Consider the following 20,850-nt stretch of genomic DNA (forward strand, 5'->3'; position numbering starts at 1 on the left):
TTAGCCGTCACTTTGTATAGAGAGAAATTAAGAGCTTCTTCTTCATCATCTTTGCTTTTCTTTCACTATGTGAGGTCTGCATATTTTTATAAGGTTCTTGAAATCTGCTTTGGTGTTTTGAAATATGCATCTAGAATATACATACATTACATCATTTATATCTATGAAAGATTTGAGGATTTATTTCTTCAAGAATAGTTTATTAAAGAAATCGATCTTTTGCTTATTGAATCTATAGTTCATTCATCTATTACTATCCAGAGCTGAGTTGCGGTGCCATGAGGTGAAGAAGCTAATGGACTAGTTGTCACTTTCGGGAAGGACAAGCTTTTAGCTCAACTAAATTTGGAGAAGAAGATTGCACATGGAGGTAGTGCTCATTTCCTAAATAGACCTCAGGATTGTTTGAGCTTGTGATTGTTTTTTCTGTAAGAATCTTCTTGGCTTAGTGGATTACCTGATCGGAGTGATGACCCCCAATTTTTCCTAGTGGTGGGTTTCTGGGTGAACATGTTTGGTGTGATGTTTGTGATTTTATGACTAGTCATATTGTATTTATCATCTTTGAAATGAGTTCACACACTTATCACTCTAGTTGTTGCTAGCACATAGAATGCCTAAATTGACGTATCCTTTTGAGCGCTTAAGTTGTCACTTAGTCATCTTCTAGATTTGCATGGGTTTGACAATTGATTGATGAATGAATGTGTAGTTTTCTTTGTGTTCTTACATCTGTTACTAGTTACTATACTTTTGCTAAGATTACTTTGCCTGTCCAATCTTTGTTTAACTTGGTTTGAGATTATTTTTGGGTTTTTTCACAAATAGGCTCATTTTAGCATGACATATTATACAAAAGCCCATATATGGCATATTTGGAAGAAGAAAAAAAACCCTAAAATTGCCACTTGTCATTTTCTAATTTGTTCTTATAAAATTTTAACACACTAAGAACCATTTAGAAAATGACAAGTGAAAATTTTAAATTTTCCTCTCTAAATAGGCCCTATATGAATTTTTGTATAATATATCATGCTAAACTGATTTTTTTAAATAATATCCTTTTATTTTTACCCTTTCCATCTAAGTATGAATTTCATATTTATGAGGGTGCCTTTGGTGTACATATAAAGTCAATTTTGGCGGTCCACAAGTCTATTCATGTTAGGTCATTTTTTATTAAACAAAATGGTAAGTAAGACAAACTATCACAAATGTTGTGAAATCTGACTATGCGGAATAGTTAGTTTTGGTGAAGCAGTAATGCTATTTATTTAGAGACACTAAAATGGCGAGATGTATTTATAATTTTTTTCATAATTATTTAAGGTTAATTAATATTTATTTTCAACTTTCCACTTATTTTTTTCCAACAACATCACAACCATCACGCTGAACCATCACTCATCAGTGAGGGGACAAAGAACTGCAGAAAGAAGGAACAAAGACTCTACGGCGGATTATGCACATGCAATTTTCCTGCAAGCAATCAAAGTCAGTGTCCTCAATTAAATGGTTGGTACCAAGCAGCTATCAAAGTTTGACAAGTCTAAATTTGTAGGGTTCCCTCCCCAGGCTTGAATTGAATCCGATTGCTTGAGGTGTTTTCTATTCGGAAACGATCAACCAATTATATTCCAACCAGAAAAAACTTGTTTAATTGCTAATTAAATTTCTGAAAACCATCCTACAACAGGTGCAAGTTAAGTTTAATATATCAAGTTGGTATAAACCACAAAAATATCAAGTTGGACCTTATTTAGGTAAAGCTAAACGAGAAAGAGCCCCCAAGCCACTTTATTCATACGGAATATGAAGTTTTTTTTTCTTCATAAATAATGCTTTTTTATCACTGTGTGTAGAATGATTTACTACACATGTCTTTAAATCTTTCTGTCGGGTCCTTTCAAAGTGACGAAGTAAGGCTTTTAGTTCAACGAGTGAAAGACTCTCATGAGAGAGAAATGAAGGAGAACGAGAGGGAGAGAGAGAGAGAGTATTCTCCACTGATTCTTCTCCATTTCTTTTACACTTTTTTTTGTTTTCCAAAATGCTTTTTTTATTGGAATGGAAGTTAATTATATACTATTAGGTTAGTGAAGTATTTACATGCTTTAATAGTCGGAGAGCAATAAATTTTTGTATTCTATTTCCATTTTAAACTTAGCATATAAAACTTTATTTTGTTGCAAAGGACCCACTAGTGTAGTGGTTTGGAGTATTTACTCCCTCAGGCAAGGTCCTGGGTTCGAGTCCTAGCATCCGTGTTGTGTGTGTGAGTTTAATATGCTATCGCCCCTTTCAATAGGAAAGGACCTTAAAAATAAAAATAAAAAAAACTTTATTTTGTTAGTTTTTTTTTTTTCTTCTTTTCTTTATTATGACGGCGCTTTTAAGTTTTTTTTTTTTTTTATTGGGTCAAAAGGTGCCTTTAAGTTTGTTCATGTTTTTTTAGTAACTTTTGGGTAATCAATGATAAATGTCGACCACCACTTGATAGATCGCTTAATATCGAATGATGTATGTTGATGGCTTGTTATTCCAATTTCATACTATACAGATCTCATTTTACGGCTATTATGAACGCGTAATTGCTTTGTAATCACCATAGTTTTTCTTCTTTGTTTTGGATTGTTATGGTTGAACGCATACTTTTATTTTGCTGAGTTATGTATTTCGAGTCTTATGTAACATAATTGTATGTGTATAAATATAACTTTTTTATTGACGGATTCTTCAAATAATTTTATTTGAGGGGTACTTTCAGCGGGCTTTTAGTCCTAGTAGTGCATGGGTCCCACCAAACCAGGCCAGCCCAAAGGTAAGAATAGCCTGGGTTTGCTGACATCAGCAAAGAAAAAAAAAATTTAATCTAAAAAAAATTAAAAAATTCAGAATTTTTTTAAATAAATACTTAGTCATATTCTTCACTTCCCACACCAAAACTCTATACAAATTCCTTTCATCATATCTCATGTGAATAGTGATTGTCATTGGGTTGCCATGACAATGAGATGAAATCCCACAAGCTTTTTGTGAGGGCTGCCACTATTTATGTGAATAGTAACATCCATTGCCTTGTCCTTGCCCTTTGCCATGGCAAATGGATGGAAATGCTCTAAGGGCAGCTTCAGCGCTGGGGCCTTACCCGGGCAAAAGACAACCCTAGGCCCGAATCCAACTCCAGCTCACGCAATCAAGCCCGGGCAAAGCATGGGACCCACTAGCCCGGACAAGCCCACTGGCAAAATTGGACTGGGCTCCGCTGATGCCAGCGCTGATAGACACCAACAAGAAGAAGTCACGTGACGCTTCTCGGACGCTCCGATCGAATTCATTTTAGAAATATGATGGCTGTGATTTTTTTGGCTGAAAAAATACCAATTTTTTTTGGATTTTTTCCCTATAAATACATAATAATTTTATTCACTTTCCACACCAAATCTTCATACAAACTCTTCTCCTCACAATATTTTGTACTTTCCACTCACATTTTTCTACTACTTTCCATTTGTAGCAAAAAACAATTGGCCTCTTCCATCGAATCAGAGGGCACGTGGACAACTCAGGAAGATATTGTGTTGTGTGAGTGTCCGAGCAATGAGATGAAGTTCTCTCATATGTAGAGAAAAATTCATGAAGAATTTTGTGAAAGATCGGGTTCGCCTCGGACGAAAAATGTTATCTGAAATTTTATAATAAATAGTGACACGTGGCAACTGAAAATATTAACCTAAAAGCCTATCAAAATTAATTGTTTAAGTACAAAAAAAAAAAATTAATTAAAGTGAATAGTGTTTGCCCTTACTCTTGCCCTTTGGGGTGAACCAAAAAAGGCAAGAGTGCCACTATTCATATGAATAGTGACGACAAATTTTGCCTCCCTTGCCCTTTAAAGTGGAGGTGCTCTAAGAGTTGGTCTTGTACGTAGTTTTTGAACTTAAATATTTGTCGAGAGAGTAGGGACGCCTTTTCTTCCATTCTATGGACACACACACGGTTTGAACTTTAATAAGAAAATGAGACACACTCTATGATTTTTCTATATGACAGAGATGTTTGAAACTTTGAAGCCTCTTGCATGAATATAAGCTAAAGTCTCCATTAAGGATTGGCTAATGACATCTAACTTCAGTAATTGAGTCGTATATCTAATAGACAGTGAAGATTAAAATTCCTCAATCAGTTCATGATATAAATCTTTATTGGAGAAGCTCTCATGTATCAAATACACAACGCCTATATTTTTCGATGTACAATACACTTTTCTTTTCTTTTCTTTTTTAAAGGACAAAAAATTTACACCATGCTTTGCTATGCTATTCAAACCATTGAGCCTACATCAGAGGCCATGTACGGAATTTCATTAATTGGTTCGAAACTTGGATTTAGAGTTTAGAATCTAAAATTAATTTTTGGGATACTGAAAAATAATTTTTTTTGAATATTTAGATAATAGAAACTAATTTTAAAATAATGTACAGTCCACAAAATTATTTAAGATTAGATATTACTTAATTACAAATATTAAACTAAACAAGTTAACAAAATAATTTAACATAATTAATTACTACTTATCAACAAATTAAAAAAATTAAATACTAATTATTCACTAAATAAATAATAATTAAAACATAATTACTAGTAAAGTAATTAAATAAGGCTAAGATATTATTTAATTACCAAAAAGAAAATAATCAAAAAATTATTGACCTAAAGAAACTAGTTTTATATTTATTTAAAACAAAAAAACTTCTCCCTACTAAATTTCATCGGCACAAATCTATGCCGGCGCAAATTTGCCAAATTAGACTTCCCCCGATAAATATAATACAGGCTGTAGTAAGGGGCCTTTTCTTGCTCGTTAGCGCTTTCAATAAGGACGTTTAGGCTTTACTAATAGAATATATAGGGCTTTTCTCGCTTGTTTAGTATTGCTTTGGCTTCTTGAATATTCGTCGGGAAAGGTCTAATCCAGTAAATTTTGTTGGCATAATTAGGAATTAAATATTTTACTAATTTCATAAATTACTTAATAAATTGTAATTAATTATTTTAAATTATTTTGTGGTCTTTGGTTATTATTATTTTTAATACAAAATTAGTTTAGTTTAGTTTAATATTTTCAATTAAGTATATCTTAGCCTTATTTAATTCTATTAATTAGTTAATAATTAGTATTTAAATATTTGAATTAATTTCACAAATTAATTAATAATCTTAAATAATTTTGTGGATTTTTAAATTTTTTTTAAATTCAAATTTTTTTTTTTTTAAAAGTTTCAATTGTTTAAAAATCTTTGAAAATTATTTTAGTATTCCAAAAATGAATTTTAGCCTCTAAACCCTTAATCTAAGTCTCGAACCAAAAACCATAGCTTCCGAACTTGTTCGAAAACTGTTCGCAAGCCTCGAAACCTAATTGTAAACCCACTGTAGGACTCGATTAGGCTTGGATATTCACGTAACTCAACCTAGGTCTTTACGATTAAGGTTTCAATCTCAATCTTGGATTAGTACGACGTAACCGGACCTAAACTAGACTTATCTTGGCGAATTTTGTGGGGACAGACCTACCCCGCAAACTTTTTCTATCCTGACGAACTTTGATGAGATAGACCTATCCCAACAAATATGTGTCGCGATAGATCTTTCTCGCCAATATTTTCTTGAGATTCCGACAACAAACCACTTGTTAAAATATTCCTCAAGGAGTACTCAACTAACTAGGGTTAGGTTTGGTTACGTCATACTAACCCTAGGTCGAGTTACGTGAGTATCCAAGCCTAATCGAGTCTTAAGTGCCCTAGAGTAGGCTTATGGTTGGGGTTCGAAGCTTGAAAACGGTTTTGGAACAAGTTCGGACATGTTCACTATATCATCCATTAAAATGTTAAACTTTGAAATTTTTTACCTTCCATGGAGGAGGTTGCATTAGATTGGGGAGTTGGTATGATAGGAGCTTCTGTATGATTTATTTTTCTTTCCTGTCAATTTACTATCCCAATAATGTTCATTAAACTTACTTTTATTTGAAAATCCCTTAAGAATCTAGCAAAGCAAAGAACCAAAACCGAGCAGCTTTACTATTGTTGTGAAAAACATAGCTGAGGAAAATCCTGCAGATAGATGGAGATGTAATCAAGGAGCAAGGTACGACATCATTAAACAGCCACTCAGCCGTGGAGGACTCTCAAAATAACCAACAAGATATAAGCAACAGCAAGGAGGATGGCACCAAAACAGTACCATATTTACAAGTTTTTCTCCTTTTTTGAATCCTTGGATTACATGTTAATGTATGTTGGGACAATCAGTGCTATTGGAAATGGGGCCTCTTTATCTCTAATGACCATCATCTTTGGAGATGTGATTAATTCCTTTGGAGAAACTGGGAATAATAAAGACCGTAATGGTTGTCGGTTAAATATGATGAGTAAAGTGTGCTTATAATTATTAAAATATTACATTTGTTTTATAATTTTTTTTGATCATTTTATATTATGAAAAATTAATAATTCAATAAATAATTTGATAGTATGGTGTACTCAATTAATTTTAAGATTCATTTAACAGCACTCATTTAAAAATCACGTAAACCGAATCTATATTAATTTATAATTTTAGATACCTGAAACTAGATGTATGATGAATGGATCTGATGAATCGGTACGATATGTAATTCTCACTTGCTGAGCGAAACGGCGTCGCTTGTGAAATATATTTGAAAGTTGCCTGCTTTGTTGTCGGTCACAAGACAAAAACTAGTAAATCAATGACGAGTGAAGCGACGTCGTTGTCATGGTTGGCTTGCAAATAATAACAAGCTGGGAAAAATCCGCCAAAGCAGAGGAGGATTCTCATACGCCAGTTAACAATTAGCAGCCAGAAATAATCTCGAAATTTAGAATCAAATGGAATCTCTCCATCTCCATATAATAATTGGTGGCCTCAGAGTCCCTCAAATATTCAATAACATCCCCAAAAATCCATACTTGGATATCATTTCTTTCTGTCAAGACCCTGTTTGGTTGCCGGGAAAATTGAGGAGCAGAACAGATAAAGCAGAAAGCTTTCTTTCCCAGGTTTTATATTTCACTTCAATCAATCAATTTTCATTTTATATGTGCTTGTTTGTGATTGGAAAACTATTGGGTGTTGCTTAATTTTGATTTTGGTTTTTGGGTTTTCTTAAAGGTTATTGCTTTGTCATGGTCCAAGTACTGCAACCATGCTGATGGTGTATGCTGTAGGAGCTATTACATGCTTAGACTCTAATATACAACTGCATGAGGCATTGCCCTGCAAGACTACCCATGTGAATTTCTTGAACAAAATTTCAATTTGTCTTAGCTCAAGTGGAGCTCCTTGTAATTCTATACTCTCTGCCTCCTGCTTTTCTTGGAGAAACCGTGTTCAGCTAAACAGCCCCAAGAAATGGCTTGTAAGTGTTTGTGCTAGTTTCTCTCTTTTCTCAAAGATTTTTTTTTTCGTTTGGGATTTATAGGAGTGTTTGATGTGTTTTACTATGACCCATTACAGTGCAGGATGCATGATTCGAGTTCATCAGATGATGATGAGTATCGATCCTCACGCAACATAGCAATCAGTTTGTTTAGGCGGTACAGGAATGTGGTTGACCGTGGAGGAGGTGCCAACCTAAAAGTACATTCAGTGTTTTTCATGAACTGCATATTTGTGAGGTTTGCTTTGTATAATTTCTTTTCCGTTTACCGTGTTTGTTTTTGGTTGATCAGGAGTTCATCAGTGCTGGGGTGAATGCATATGCGCTGGGGTGCACAGATGAGGGGTTAAGGAAAGAACTTGTTGATATGAAAGAATCTGGTGTTGAAATTGAAGGAATGCAAAGCTATGGTGGAACCACCAGTTTGAAATCCAAGATTGCATCAGAGGAGGTAAGTCACTCCTTCCTCCTTGAACTTGAACCACTTGTTAAAACGGAACATTGTTTAGCATATATTCACAAGTTATCTGATTGTCTTAAGATTGTAAAAATTAATTTTGTAGCCTTTTTCTTTAGAAACAAAGAGGTTCATCTGTTCATATTTGAGATCTATTTACTAGTCATCATCTAGTGCCGGAAATTTGAGAAGCTGGCTATGCCAGTTAAGGCTTCTGTTGGTCATACATTCTACTGTGTGTGAGGTGACTAGTTAACTAAGTGGAATTCCATTCTTCCTTTTTGTTTTCACAATGCAGGTTGAGGAGTGCATTCTGTGGTTGAGCATTATATTCATCACCATCCTCTGTACACCACAGCCAACAATAGTTAGGTGGTCATCCACACCTCCAGTGTCAGATGAAGAAAGGCTTAAGTGGAAAGGTTTTTGTGCACTCATAGCAAATGCGTATTACGTGAGAGGAATGGCATGGTAAGATGCTTTCAGCATATTCAATTCCTACTTTGAGTTATATATTGTTATTCGTATTAAACATGGATGTATTGATGTATCCAAACCCTTGCTTGAAATTCATGTAATTTCTTATGCAAGCTCACCAATGCATATGTTCCTCAAGCACTTCATGCTAAGACAGCAAATTATCAACTTCCATTTGGCCTTTTCAATAAGACTATCAAGCATTTTTAACTACTGTTTCCTCGCAATATAAGTAGTTTCTGAAGGTTCGCCTTTTTGTGTAAATTTTTTGTTGAAGGCTTCCGGTAAAGACGCTTCAACTAGAGCAAATGGCAGTGGTTGGACATGCTGAGGAACCTTCAGTTGTTGCAAGTCGAATGCGATTAGTTTTTAGCACACTTGAGGTTAGATAACTAGAGTACATTTTCCAAGTAACTAAATGAGAAGGTTATGTGTAAATGAATTATTTGCATGTGCAGGTTGTGAGTCCACAGTGGCCTAGAGTATAGTGCTTCAATTTCAAGAACAGATGTCATGCTGGCCTTACTATGAAATTTCCAGTATGTAAATCAATGTAGCCTAAACATTCTTCTATTTAGAAAGGAAAGGGGGGGAAATACTTTAGCCTGATATTGGAAATTGTTTATAAATGTGAAGAATGTCACTGTTTGTTCAGGTTATTTATCACATGCTCTTCCAAGGGTTAGACAAATTAGTTTAGCTGCTATTCCATTGATGTTTTTCTTAAATAATCAATGCAAACATCTAGGGAAGATTGGTCACAGCAACTTACAAAGCAAGTCATCTACATCATCATTTCTACCCCCTTCTCTCTCCTCTATGTGGGTATTGACTGCAATATCTATGGGTTGATTGACTTGCACCTCAAGTTTCCACATTCATGCTGTATAAAACATAATTTACTGTAAAATAATGAGATCATCCTCCACTGAAAGAGCCATGTTCCCAAGTTCTGCAGCTCTGCAATTCTATATCTAACGGCAGCAGCATCATTAACATGACAATTCAAAACTCTCTCAGCACCTATAACATATATACTAGCCTGATTCTTATATCTACTCAAAAGTATCATCCACAGGGATGGATGAACTCCAAATTGCATGCATCATTTTCCACTTCAACCTACAAAAGGTAGACAACAAAAATAGATCAGAAAAGTTGAAATCCTTGGACCCTCTTCTTGAATACATTTGCTTTGAGAGTTTAGCTTCATTGAAGACATAGTTGGGTCCCTTTTCCACTTGTTCCAAGACAAAAGACAATTTTGAAAAGAAAAATATTACCCAATTGACCTACAAAATTCATTTTAATATTGATCTCAACATCATGTTCTACCTTACTAAGCCCATCTCTTCTGTGGAGTTGCTGGAGTAGCATCCTTTCGTCCAGGGAGAGAACGCCTTTTAATTATCTTTCTCGAATCTGCACCAGCTGATAATTGCCTTGGCCTTGAAGAATGAATTGTACTGGATTTTTTTACAGGACTCATTGGCTGAGATTTTGGACTCGCTGGTTGAGATTTTGGACTCATTGGCTGAGAGTTTTTGCTTACTGAGTGTACTGGCCTTGGACTCATTGGCTGTGGTTTTTTGCTTACTGAGTGTACTGGCCTTGAATTCATAGTTATCTCTTTTAGAGGATTCAATGATTGATATTTTATGTGACTGGCAGTTGGTTTCACCATAGAAATTGAGGCTTTTTCCTTCACTAGTTTTTGGCTTGTTGAAAGAGAGTCATGAACCTGAGGAACCTCCGGATATTTAGAACTAGGAGGAGCTTTTGTTCGATTCACAGGAGAGCAGTCTGAATCAGAGGATGAAGGGCTAGTAGTACTATCCATATCATAAAGGAGGTTGTCTGTCATGTGCGGAATTTGTATATCATGTGAGTTTGAGGAAGAGAAAGAGGGTCTCTGAAGCCTTGTAAGGTGTACTACCTGTATTTAGATATTTAGACATAATTAATTCAAAAGGCAAAACACCTTTTCCCTAAATTCTGAAACCCCATGTCTCACCCAGCAGCTCCTTACCTTTTGTTCTAGAACCACCATGTCCCTCTTTAGTCTTGTAATCGTCGAGTTCTTCCTACGTATTATGTCTTCCAACTCTGCAATCCTCTGTCATGAGTGATAAGGATAACCCAGATCAATCAAAGTAAAAATTTGGCAAGGAAAGAAGGAAACGAGAACAAAACAGGGAGGTTACCCTTGAACCAGCATTTTCAGATGACTGGAGTAAAGTGGTTAGGTCCTGTATGGTCCCATCTTTCTCTTCACAATCCTTCTTGAGATTGTATATGTCTTGTTCAATGGCTAAGGTGTTTAGCTGTGGAAATTACAACAAATTACATCAAGCACATGAAAAGTGATACCGTAGAAAATAGAAATTGTTTGATAATTTAGGCAACATATAATTCCATTGGGTAGTGACAATTTTCAAATAGCATTGAAAGAACAGCAACAAAAGGAAAGTGAGTAAAAACTGCCATTGAAACATAGATCTAGCAGTTCAACTTTTGCTTGGGAAGAAAATCAGTTAAAGTGCTTCGAAACTTTTTTTCTACTCAGAAATTTTTATGAGAAACAAGTGATTAAACGAGAAACTTGTGGGATATTTGGTTACCTTTGTTGCAAAAACTATGCTTTGCTTAATTATAAGAATATTATAAACTTGTATTAGCATGGTTATATCTTTATATCAGTTCCTTGACAAAGGTGGAATGAATTTGAAATGATAATGTACATGGGAACCTTCCTTTACCTGGATGTCTGCAGCAGAAGTGACACTTGATGCCAGGTCTGATAAATCAGACATACGGCGCTCTTCTTGCTCTTGTACAATTGGGAAAGACATTTTATATTGCAGTGTCTCATCCCCATTGGAGGCTTTCATAACATTGTTACCCTGATACCAAATTAAGAGATGAGCAAGATCCAAGATTTCAGCATTACCATCACAAACTGTGATTTCCCAGTTTACATTACAAAAGAATCTATTTAGCTGACGTAGAACAAATTCTTACCCCCAACCCATTTTGAAGGTCACGATGTTGATCACAAAGCCAACAACCACAATCAACAAATTTGATTTTATGAGAACCAAATGATTCATTGCGCTGCAATTCTGCATTTTCGAGGGTGGAAGGGTCCACGGTTGCTGAGTGGTCCTTAATGTTATTCATCTGCTCGCACAGGCTGTCAAGCTTCTGCTGCATGCTTGATAATAGCTGATCCTGGTAACAGAATACAAATAATCACTCATAGATTCAGGAAACAATGTTTCATCAATTGAAGTTGCTCGGCATTTAACAAAATATCCTAAGGAGATTCAATTGACTAGAAAGATTGATGTTTTACTCAAGGAATATCAAATCTGAAACAATACAACAAAAACCAAAAGCAGAATCAGTAAAAATAATCATATGTTAATTTAGAAGTAGACTGTAGGCCTCTATTAAATTTAGAAATTTAAAATTAAACATGTTAAAAAACAAGCTTTTACAAGATCCAAAGGGAATTGATATTGAAAAAAAAAATTCCAATTATGAATAGAACCCCTAATAATTCTTCACACAATGATAACCCCATAACAAGAACCGTTAAGATAAGTATAAAGAATTACGCAAGAAATCATCAAAGCACCAACATTTATTACTGAGAAAATCTAAAGATTCATTTTTGAAACAAACCCAATACAACAATTAAACAGAAAATTCAATAAACCTAATTAATTAAAGCTCAATTATCACAAACCCTAAGTTCCACAGATTTCGTTAGCTGCGTAATGTGGCGGTTTTTCTTTGACTCTGCAGCGGCGACACTTATCACGGCAACAAAGAGGAACCTCTGGGTGGGGCTAAACAGCTCCCAAGCCACGGCTTGCTCGGGGTTCAAGCCACCTTTAATGGCTCGAGCCGAGCTGGCCTCGTCGGCATTGACGAGCCGACCATCGAGGGAGACCCATGCCAGCTTCCGACGAGCAGGCACTGGTCGACTAGTCTCAATGAAGCTGCTGGAGAGGCGGCGCGTAGAAGAGGGTGCTAGTATTGGGGTTAAGGAGACTCGAGCCGAGCCGAAGCAGAAGCCGAGGTCTTGATGGGCTACTTCCATGGCATGAGTAGCGGAGAGGAGAGAGGGAGAGAGAGAGAGTGATTGAAGCGACCAAGTTTTGAATGCCAAAGTCGGATTTCTTTCTTTTTTTCGGTGATCTTTTTTTTGTTGGGTTGCGAAGTTTTTAATTCAAATGTTTTTAAAATCGAGAGGGAAACCGCAATAACCGTTTGGCCAACGTCCCTTAAAGACCTTGGAATTTTTCTCTATTCCTTTTTTTGAGTTGCGACTTTTATGATTTCAATTTGTTTTTCTTGTTTCCAACAAAATTTTTTTTTGTCTTTCTTGTTTTAATGTCATTTTTTCTTTAAAAAATTAAAATAAAATTCTCTAACGTTACTCAAAAATGAATTCAATATACACAACTTGATGTTCTAATAGTTACGTTAGACTCTTTAATTATTTACCTAATAATTGAATATTGATAATGTACACTTTAAAAACTAAGGAAAAGTAAATTTAGAGTGAAAATGCATTGTATTTGGGTAGGGGATAATGCAAATAGATTGTTAAAATGAAATTGTTTTCTAAATAAAACCGATGGCTAGACTCTGTCAATTCATGCTTTAACTTGGTAAGTTCGTAATGGTTTTGACCGTGGTGTACATATAAAAACATGCCTCAAGTGATGTGGAAGAGATGAGAAAAGGTTGTAAAATGAGTGACACTTGACTGTGGTGTAAGTATAAGAACATGTCCCAAGTGATACGAACCAAATGAGAAAAAGTTGCAAAATCAGTGACACTTAAATCAAGTTTTGTAAAAGAGAGGAAAAATCTCATACAAATGGAGAATATTAAAGATTTCATGATATGAATCCCTCATATTTGGAATGGAACTTATGTGTGGATTTCCCACTTCACTTGTAACATTTCTATTTTCATTTTGTATTTATCGTTCATGAAAAAGATAATTGAATGCTATGAAACAAGATTACAAATAAGGGGGTAACTTTCATTGTAAAAAAATGAATTTGTTTGGTAACATCTTTGTTTTGTATTTGTGGTAAGAAAATTGAATGCTTTGAAACAAGATTACAAATAAGGTTGAAACAGAAATTTATAATGAAAAAAAAAATTTCTTTTGATATAGGTGATAGTCTAAACTTAAGGAAATTATCATTCATTATTATTGAAGATAAAGCTAATCTATACAATAAATAATGGGCATGTGTGAGGGACTACTTGTACACTCTGTTATAACCACATTAACTAATTACTTACAAGAATAACTAATAACAAACTAATCTAATAAGCTAACTACTCTCTTTATAAACAAATTTATTTGAAACATATTCGAACTTCGGTCCAAAAGGAAATGCCATAATCAATTGACCTAACTCACTTTAGCGGAAAATAAAAATATCTAATTGTGAATAAAAAAGAAATTTAATTAGCTTTTTTTATATATTCAATGAGTGCAAAACTTCAAATGCCAAACCATTGGGCTTTAACCATGTAACCTTTTCTTTGATACAATTGACTGGTAGAGCCCCAAATGCTCCAAATTGGCCAAGCCCAAACGATTTTTACTATACATTGGCAAAGCCTCAAGTCAACTAAGCTCAAGAGAGAGGGTGGTTTTTCATTCAAGTTCTGCATAGGTAGTTTTTCCTTCTATTAAACCAAACCATAACCTATGTATGTAACTTTGCGCTATTCTCTTTTCCAAAACCAGAAAGTGAGATTCTTTTAAGATAAGAACTCAACCTGTGATGTAAAAATATGAAAGTAAATTCTATGCTCTAATTTCTGAATACTTGTGTTTTGATATGGATTTAAACTCTGGTTTTTGAAAGGTAATTAGCATTCTACCTCGTAGAAGGAAATGAATTGTTTTGCTGTTTTATCAAACCAATTTAGAATGCCATTTTCAGTATTTTGACTGCTTGCTTAGAGGGGCTGTAGATTCATCATGCAGCAGCTAGAAAGAAAAAGGTCCCCACTTCAAAAAAGTTAGGTACCTTCATGATTCTCTCTCTCTATCTCTCATGGTGCCTCTGACTACCAAATGCCAAAAAATAGGAGAGAAAATAGGGGCATCCTGCCTTCCACAAGGAATAAAACAACTAGAAAGCAATCTTTCTTTCATGTGTAAGGAAAGGCATTTTGGGAGGGGCATGACATCAGTTATGACATGGCAATCACTTACATGGATTCAGATAGTGACTCATCCATTAATCTAGCTATAGCCACCTATCCACCCTTCAGCAATCCTTCTTCACCAAGGCATCTCATTTTATCAACTGTTTTTTCTTATCTCTTTGCTTCAAACTTAAAAGTTCCCACTTCATGCTTATGAAAGCAAAGTTGAAAAAAATAAAAAAGGAAAAGAAAAGCATGAAAACCAACTAATGTTCGAGTCTTCTTTAGACACATTTCAGAACATTTCTGGTGTAAACTCCTAAGCCAGTACAGCTTTACATGGAGATTTCAAGAAGGCCAAAACCAAAAAGGCAATACCCTATTTTTCATTAGCAAACCAACCCCACAAAGCCATAAAAACTTTTATATAAAGAAACTAGGAATGGTCCCCTTGCTGCATGGAACAAGACAAGGTCAATAATTGGGGTGCCAATGTCATGTTGCGGGAGCTGTTACAAACGAGGGGTATGGGTGAAGGGCTTAAGTGAGGGGTCCAATCCAATCATGTGTAAATTAAAAATGTTGAAATTTAATGGTTGGATTGAACCCCTCACTTAAGTCCCCACACACCCCCTCATTGTAGCCTTTCCAGTCATGTTGCTGCTATATAAATCTGCAATTCTTTTGAGGTTCATCTGGGCCTCCACAGGCATTGTTCCTAGAGGTGTATGAACCATTCAAGTTCTTATCAACAAACAAAATGAAAGACTTGCAAAATGGTTACAAATGAGAAAAAGTTGGTAAGACAGAAATGGGGCAAATAGAGCCTACAATATTAAATCCAAATTGGGTAAAAAGAACAAATAGCATCCTGGACTGAATGGACTTCGATACCTAACAATATTAAAGCAAAGAAAAGGCTCATTTTTTTAATTTTTTTAAATTTTTAAATTTTTGCAAACAGAGGAAATTCATTGATATGAAGGTAGATACAAGATTACACAAGAAGAACACTGCCCCAAGAGGAGGGTTCTTGCAGACAAGAAAGTAGAAATAAAAACAACCAGGAACAACAAGCAAACTCCATACGTAATTAGACTCCAGTTCACTCAATGTTGAAGATGACAGGATCCATAAGAACTCAGGAACCAGTGCTGAACAGAGAACTTAGCAAAGAGAAGGCTCATTTATTAATCAACTTTAATTTGCTTCACTCATTCGTCCCCAATTATGCCACCAAAAAAAAGCATGTTTGCCCAATGGGGTCTGCATTTCCATTTACTTCATTAAAGTGTGGGGTAGAGCTAAACCTCTCTCTCTCTCTCTCTCTCTCTCTCTCTCTCTCTCTGGGGAGAGGATAAATTGCTTGAGCTCCACAGTTGAAATACATGTAATGTCACATCCAGTACAAAATACACTATACAGCTTGCATTCTATTAATGTCATCAATGGGTTTGGATCTTACAGCAACTTTTTAGCACCCTTTTTTTTTTTCCCTCCACAAAATAAATAGCCTACAATCAATTTTTCAGCTAAAAAGAGACCCAGCACAGCTTTCTATCTTCTTTTCCAACTTCTAATGGTCCTGTACATAATAAGCAAAGTCTCTCCTACACTTTTGTGTTATTACTGCGGCTTGCTTGAACAGGTACACTTAGCACGATTGTCTGAGAGTGTCTGGAAAAAATTAACAGAAAAAAGGATAGATTAATGAAAGAATAAATTACAAATGCAAGTACACATTTAAATAGTCTTCGTTAATTTTCATTCATGATTTTATTTTTCTCAAAATACCTGGACTTGGGTTTGAAGGTCTTTAATGTACTCAACAGCCAAATCTAACATGTCTGCAGTGTTTGTTTGCTGCAAAGTAAAGACATGAGATACTTGACTCTGATGTCCTCACCAACCATTCATAAATAGAAAAGCAAGTGAAAATTTTACCTTGTCCATGTTAGGTACAAGCTCTTGTAGTTTCCTCATCCGTTCACTGATTCGAGTTCTTCTTACCTGACAGGACGAAAATAGTCATCTTAAGCATTTTAATTATCATACATGTGCCTATCAAGCTTTTCATTAAACACTCTTAAAGCAATAAGAAGAGTGTACAATGTGTGATATTAAGGGTACTAAAATATTACCCTCTCAGCAATGCTTCTTGGGTGTGTGGCACAACCCCGCTTTGCTCGAATCTTACAAGGCACAGAATCTTGGAACTGCATAAACTTTTCAATGGCCGCCATCTCTGCTGATGTTTTTGGCAAGCTCAAATGATGAGCCAGAAGTGTAGGAGGGCGATTTCCAGCCTCCACATCCTGCATGACAACAACAAATTATATCAGACATCAAATTATACACAACCAAGCACATTTGAAAGTTAATATGGTACCTGAGTTTCTGATGGGCTTAAACCAGTAAATGCTTTGATATCATCTTCCCTAAAGCTTGTTGAGCGAGTAATATCACCAGACATCATTGCAGAGTCATCCCACGAATCAATTGGGAAACCAGTGACATAATTGTTACCCGAGCCATCACCAAAACCTCTAGAATCTTGATTATCTGATCGCATTCTTTTGTTCCCAATTTCAGCAATTGGACTCATTAGCCCTGATGTAGATGGTGGCCCTGAAGAGAAATTTTTCAACCTGCTTGTAGAAGAAAAAGATGCTTCTTCATTAGTGCTATTACTGGCTCCGTAGTTTCCCATGCCTCTCAATGCAGCATAGCCTGTCACTGCCAAATGCTAAGCATCAGCATCATTCACAAATTGATACCATCTTTTCTTCTTTTAATTAACTATGACTGAAAACAAACAAAGCCAAGAACCAATATGTTTATTGATTCTTTCCAAAAAATTTGCATAGATTAAAGTTCTTAAGCTATGATATATGAAAATGAACTGCAGACTGGCTGTATTTTATTTATTTATCACTAAGCCACTCTATATCCAACTGATTTATCAGAATGATATACAAAGTTCATTACTTTGCTATACAAAATTAATTAATTCAAATTACAGAAAGCCAATTTTATTCTGCATATGGTGAAAACATTAAGCATGCTAAAACGGAAAGGAAAGAAATCTGCCTCAAAATAATTGAAGTCACTTGTGTTAGTACTTTTTCCATCTGAGATTCATCTATACAACAAAGGACTAAATAGACAACAAGGAAATCTGCAATAGAAGACTAAAATAGAACATACCATCAATATTCATATGGGAGAAAAGTCCAGCAGGCGAGCTACTATGCCGAATAAGATTCGAATTAGTGACACCACCGGTTTTCACTGAAGGCAACTGACTTGTCCCCATTGAATAAGCTCCTTCATTAGCTGAATTCAAACTCTGATTTGGCAAAGGTGGTTTTGAAGATGGACTTTGGTAAAAGCCCTGAGAAACAGAAGAATAGTTGTTCAAATGGCTCTGCTGCTGCTGTTGAATCACTACTGCTTCATTATCCACCTTAGGCACCATAAACTGTGTTTGCTGGTTATTGGTCTGTGTTGTCACTTTGTGATGTGATGCAGTTTCTTCTGTTCCTCCTCCTCCCCCATCACCATTACCACCACCTTCACCAGTCAAAAACCGGGCGAAAATTCGTTCAGTTTCAGGGCTAGAAGGCCGATTGAACAATGGTTCACAAAAATCTGAGTCCAAATTTGCGAAATATGAGCTGGGAGCTGATCGGTACCGCATCAAGCTAGAGTTCATATGCTGCTGGGGTTTATGATGATGCTGTTGAAGATCTGATTCCATTGCTTCCTTATTCTTCAATTCTCATCCAAAGACTGGAACTTTGAAGAAAGTAATAAAGAACCTCCTTTTCTATTTACCTTTTGGGTTCTTCTTTTCACTCTACTCTGACCAGATCAAATCAAAACCTCTACAAAAGGAGGATTGGAACAAAAGCTTGAGACTCTGTCTTTTCCCCTGCCAGAATTCCCAGAACAAAAAAGAACCCAACTTTAGTGACTAAGCAATCAAAGATTCAACCCAAGCATTTTAGCTCCAAAGCCGAATCCATGTAAACTTTACTTGGATGAAAATTTATTCTGCTATAAACGCAGCTGCTGAAACAGAGGAAACTGAGGAAAACAGACACTATAAAGTACTATTCACTCCAAATTTTGCTCACAAATTCCCACAACTTTCCAATCTACTAACTACCCAATTTTCTATTATGCAATATCAATCACCCAAGTCAAGAAGATAACATAGAAATCAAAACAGCCCACTGAAATCTAAAACAATAAAAGATGATTAAGAAAACGGCAAGAACAGAACCATAACAAAAACAGACCTTTATACTATCTCTCTTCTCTAATACTTTCTAGTAAATCTCTATCTTTCTCTCTCTAGAGATTTGCTTCTGTTCTCTACAGGTGCTGCTGTTGCTGGGTAGTATGGGGTAGTGGGAGTGGTGATGTTCTCGTTGATGCCAGTCAGTGAAGAGAGATAATAAAGTGAAAACAATAATAAAAACCATTTTCTTTTCCTCTTCTATTAGTTCGGCCAATCAGAACTAACAGAGGCCATAAGTCACTCTCTCTCTCTCTCCCTCTCTGAGACTTTGGCATGTTTGTATTTTTCTATAACCATTAATGCCCCTGAAGACTAGTCACTTTTACAGAAGAACCCCAATACTGAAAGAGAGAAATGGCTGCATTGCATACACATTGATTGCAGCAGAACCACGTCCTAACATTATTAAAGCAAGAGAAATGGCCGGATTGTGTACACGTTAGCCAACACAGAACCGGGGCTGGGGTTTATGTGACAAAAAAGAACATAATCTAATCCCATTTTTAGCGGTAAAGCTATTTTGGTGCGCAGGGGTGACCACCACAAGAAGGTCATGGCTTTGGACCACTATTACTGTGGGTGCTGTTTTAGACAGAGACAGCTTAGTTTTGGGCAAAGGAAACTTGGTTTTTTTTTTCTTTTCTTTCTTTCCGTTTTAATGAAACTGAGTGTCGTGGGTCATGCTTCATGCCGACATCCTATGGTAAAGCAAAATTACTGTGAATATATACAACTCTTAGGGCATGTTTACGTATCAGTAATGGAGAAAGTAAGGAATCAGATAATTTAGGAATCGGGGAACTACTGAATCGGTATGGGAAGAATCATTCCCATTAAGCTGTTTACTAAACATACGAAATTAGTAAAGATTGTTTACTAATTTTCATGAATCAGAATCCAAATTAATTTGATTACTAAAATGCCCTACACATTTTCACCACATCACATATATAAAATTCACCCAAAACCAAAAGCTATAGGAAAAGGGGTTTTGAATTAATCAGTAAGAGGGAATCCGTTATCAAAGAAAATTATCAGCAATTTATTCTGAACCAAAAGCTAGACAAGCTAACCTGGCTAAGAAATCTTTGATCAAGTGAGATAAAATTCACAAAAGAAGTCACCTAAGGGCTAAGCAGTTGCAAAGAGCACATCCAAAACTAACATAAGCAAATAAAATTCACAAAATAAACTCCAATAAATATTTATCTTTCACCTACGTAACTAGTAAATAATCAAATAATAATAATTTGCATAATCTTCATACGATTAAATACAAAATAGTCAAACTACCAAAAGAAGAGATATATAATCTCCACAAAAGTCATTCACCCATTACTCATCAATCGCAATCACTATAAGCCATGCTCCATAAGATTAAATACATAATCTTTTTTTTCTTCATCAGTCATGGTAAAGAAGACCCTCAGCAAATCGTGCTCTTTGGCTAAAATATTGGTGATACGAAATACTTGCAAAGGAGTTAGGAATTCTATTTTCCTTAATTCACCACCAAGTTTAGCTTGCATATCAGCAAGATCCTTCTCTGTTGAAAGAACATTAACCAAACCTGCAAGTTGAGGTGCCATTCCGGCTACGGCTTCAGCCATAAGTCCAAATTTGTTAGACATTTCATTCAAAGCATTTACCTTCCTACGAGGATTACTTGGACCACTTGCTACATCTTGTGCGGGTCTCTTCTGTTGGGCACGTTGTTGGGCACTTGAGGGTTGGGGATTTGGTTGTGTAAAAGTTGTCTCATCATCTTCTAAATCCTCAACATCATCAAATTGAGATCCGTCATATTCTGAACCCCCATATTGTGACCCACCATCAGGATGTGAAAACATCTCCTCAATAAAATCATCACCCACACTTCTATTCTGATGAACACTTGCATCATCTCGCCTAACGTCTTCTTCATCATCATCAGCATTTCCAGCATTTGTTCCA

At 35.6% G+C, this 20,850-nt stretch overlaps 3 protein-coding genes across 6 annotated transcripts; 1 reads left to right on the forward strand and 2 right to left on the reverse strand.

The window, feature by feature from the left end:
- Positions 6,880 to 9,096, forward strand: LOC18772041. 2 transcript variants are annotated; one of them, XM_020567085.1, is made up of 7 exons: positions 6,880 to 7,085; positions 7,198 to 7,444; positions 7,543 to 7,665; positions 7,758 to 7,916; positions 8,221 to 8,393; positions 8,677 to 8,782; positions 8,858 to 9,096. In XM_020567085.1, exons 2-7 carry the CDS (start codon positions 7,232 to 7,234, stop codon positions 8,885 to 8,887), a joined length of 804 nt encoding a protein of 267 aa, XP_020422674.1. In that variant the 5' UTR covers positions 6,880 to 7,085; positions 7,198 to 7,231; the 3' UTR covers positions 8,888 to 9,096. The 2 variants fall into 2 exon arrangements, with proteins under 2 accessions (XP_020422674.1, XP_020422675.1); XM_020567086.1 differs by lacking the exon at positions 6,880 to 7,085 and having other exon boundaries at positions 7,328 to 7,444; positions 7,543 to 7,651.
- Positions 9,222 to 12,887, reverse strand: LOC18774285. The gene is made up of 7 exons (XM_007204978.2): positions 12,151 to 12,887; positions 11,421 to 11,630; positions 11,159 to 11,302; positions 10,604 to 10,723; positions 10,429 to 10,515; positions 9,735 to 10,335; positions 9,222 to 9,521 (listed from the first exon to the last, which is right to left on the reverse strand). The coding sequence occupies exons 1-6, from the start codon at positions 12,505 to 12,507 to the stop codon at positions 9,739 to 9,741; spliced, it is 1,515 nt and encodes a 504-aa protein (XP_007205040.1). The 5' UTR covers positions 12,508 to 12,887; the 3' UTR covers positions 9,222 to 9,521; positions 9,735 to 9,738.
- Positions 15,843 to 19,350, reverse strand: LOC18772412 (transcription factor bHLH130). 3 transcript variants are annotated; one of them, XM_007205195.2, is made up of 7 exons: positions 18,896 to 19,080; positions 17,799 to 18,525; positions 16,981 to 17,327; positions 16,733 to 16,906; positions 16,536 to 16,601; positions 16,386 to 16,454; positions 15,843 to 16,268 (listed from the first exon to the last, which is right to left on the reverse strand). In XM_007205195.2, the coding sequence occupies exons 2-7, from the start codon at positions 18,349 to 18,351 to the stop codon at positions 16,218 to 16,220; spliced, it is 1,260 nt and encodes a 419-aa protein (XP_007205257.1). In that variant the 5' UTR covers positions 18,352 to 18,525; positions 18,896 to 19,080; the 3' UTR covers positions 15,843 to 16,217. The 3 variants fall into 3 exon arrangements, with proteins under 3 accessions (XP_007205257.1, XP_020422142.1, XP_020422141.1); XM_020566552.1 differs by having other exon boundaries at positions 15,977 to 16,268; positions 16,981 to 17,321; positions 18,896 to 19,350; XM_020566553.1 differs by lacking the exon at positions 18,896 to 19,080 and having other exon boundaries at positions 15,868 to 16,268; positions 16,981 to 17,321.

This window comes from Prunus persica, chromosome G6 (genome assembly GCF_000346465.2).
Source record: "Prunus persica cultivar Lovell chromosome G6, Prunus_persica_NCBIv2, whole genome shotgun sequence".
Classification (NCBI taxonomy): Eukaryota; Viridiplantae; Streptophyta; class Magnoliopsida; order Rosales; family Rosaceae; genus Prunus; species Prunus persica.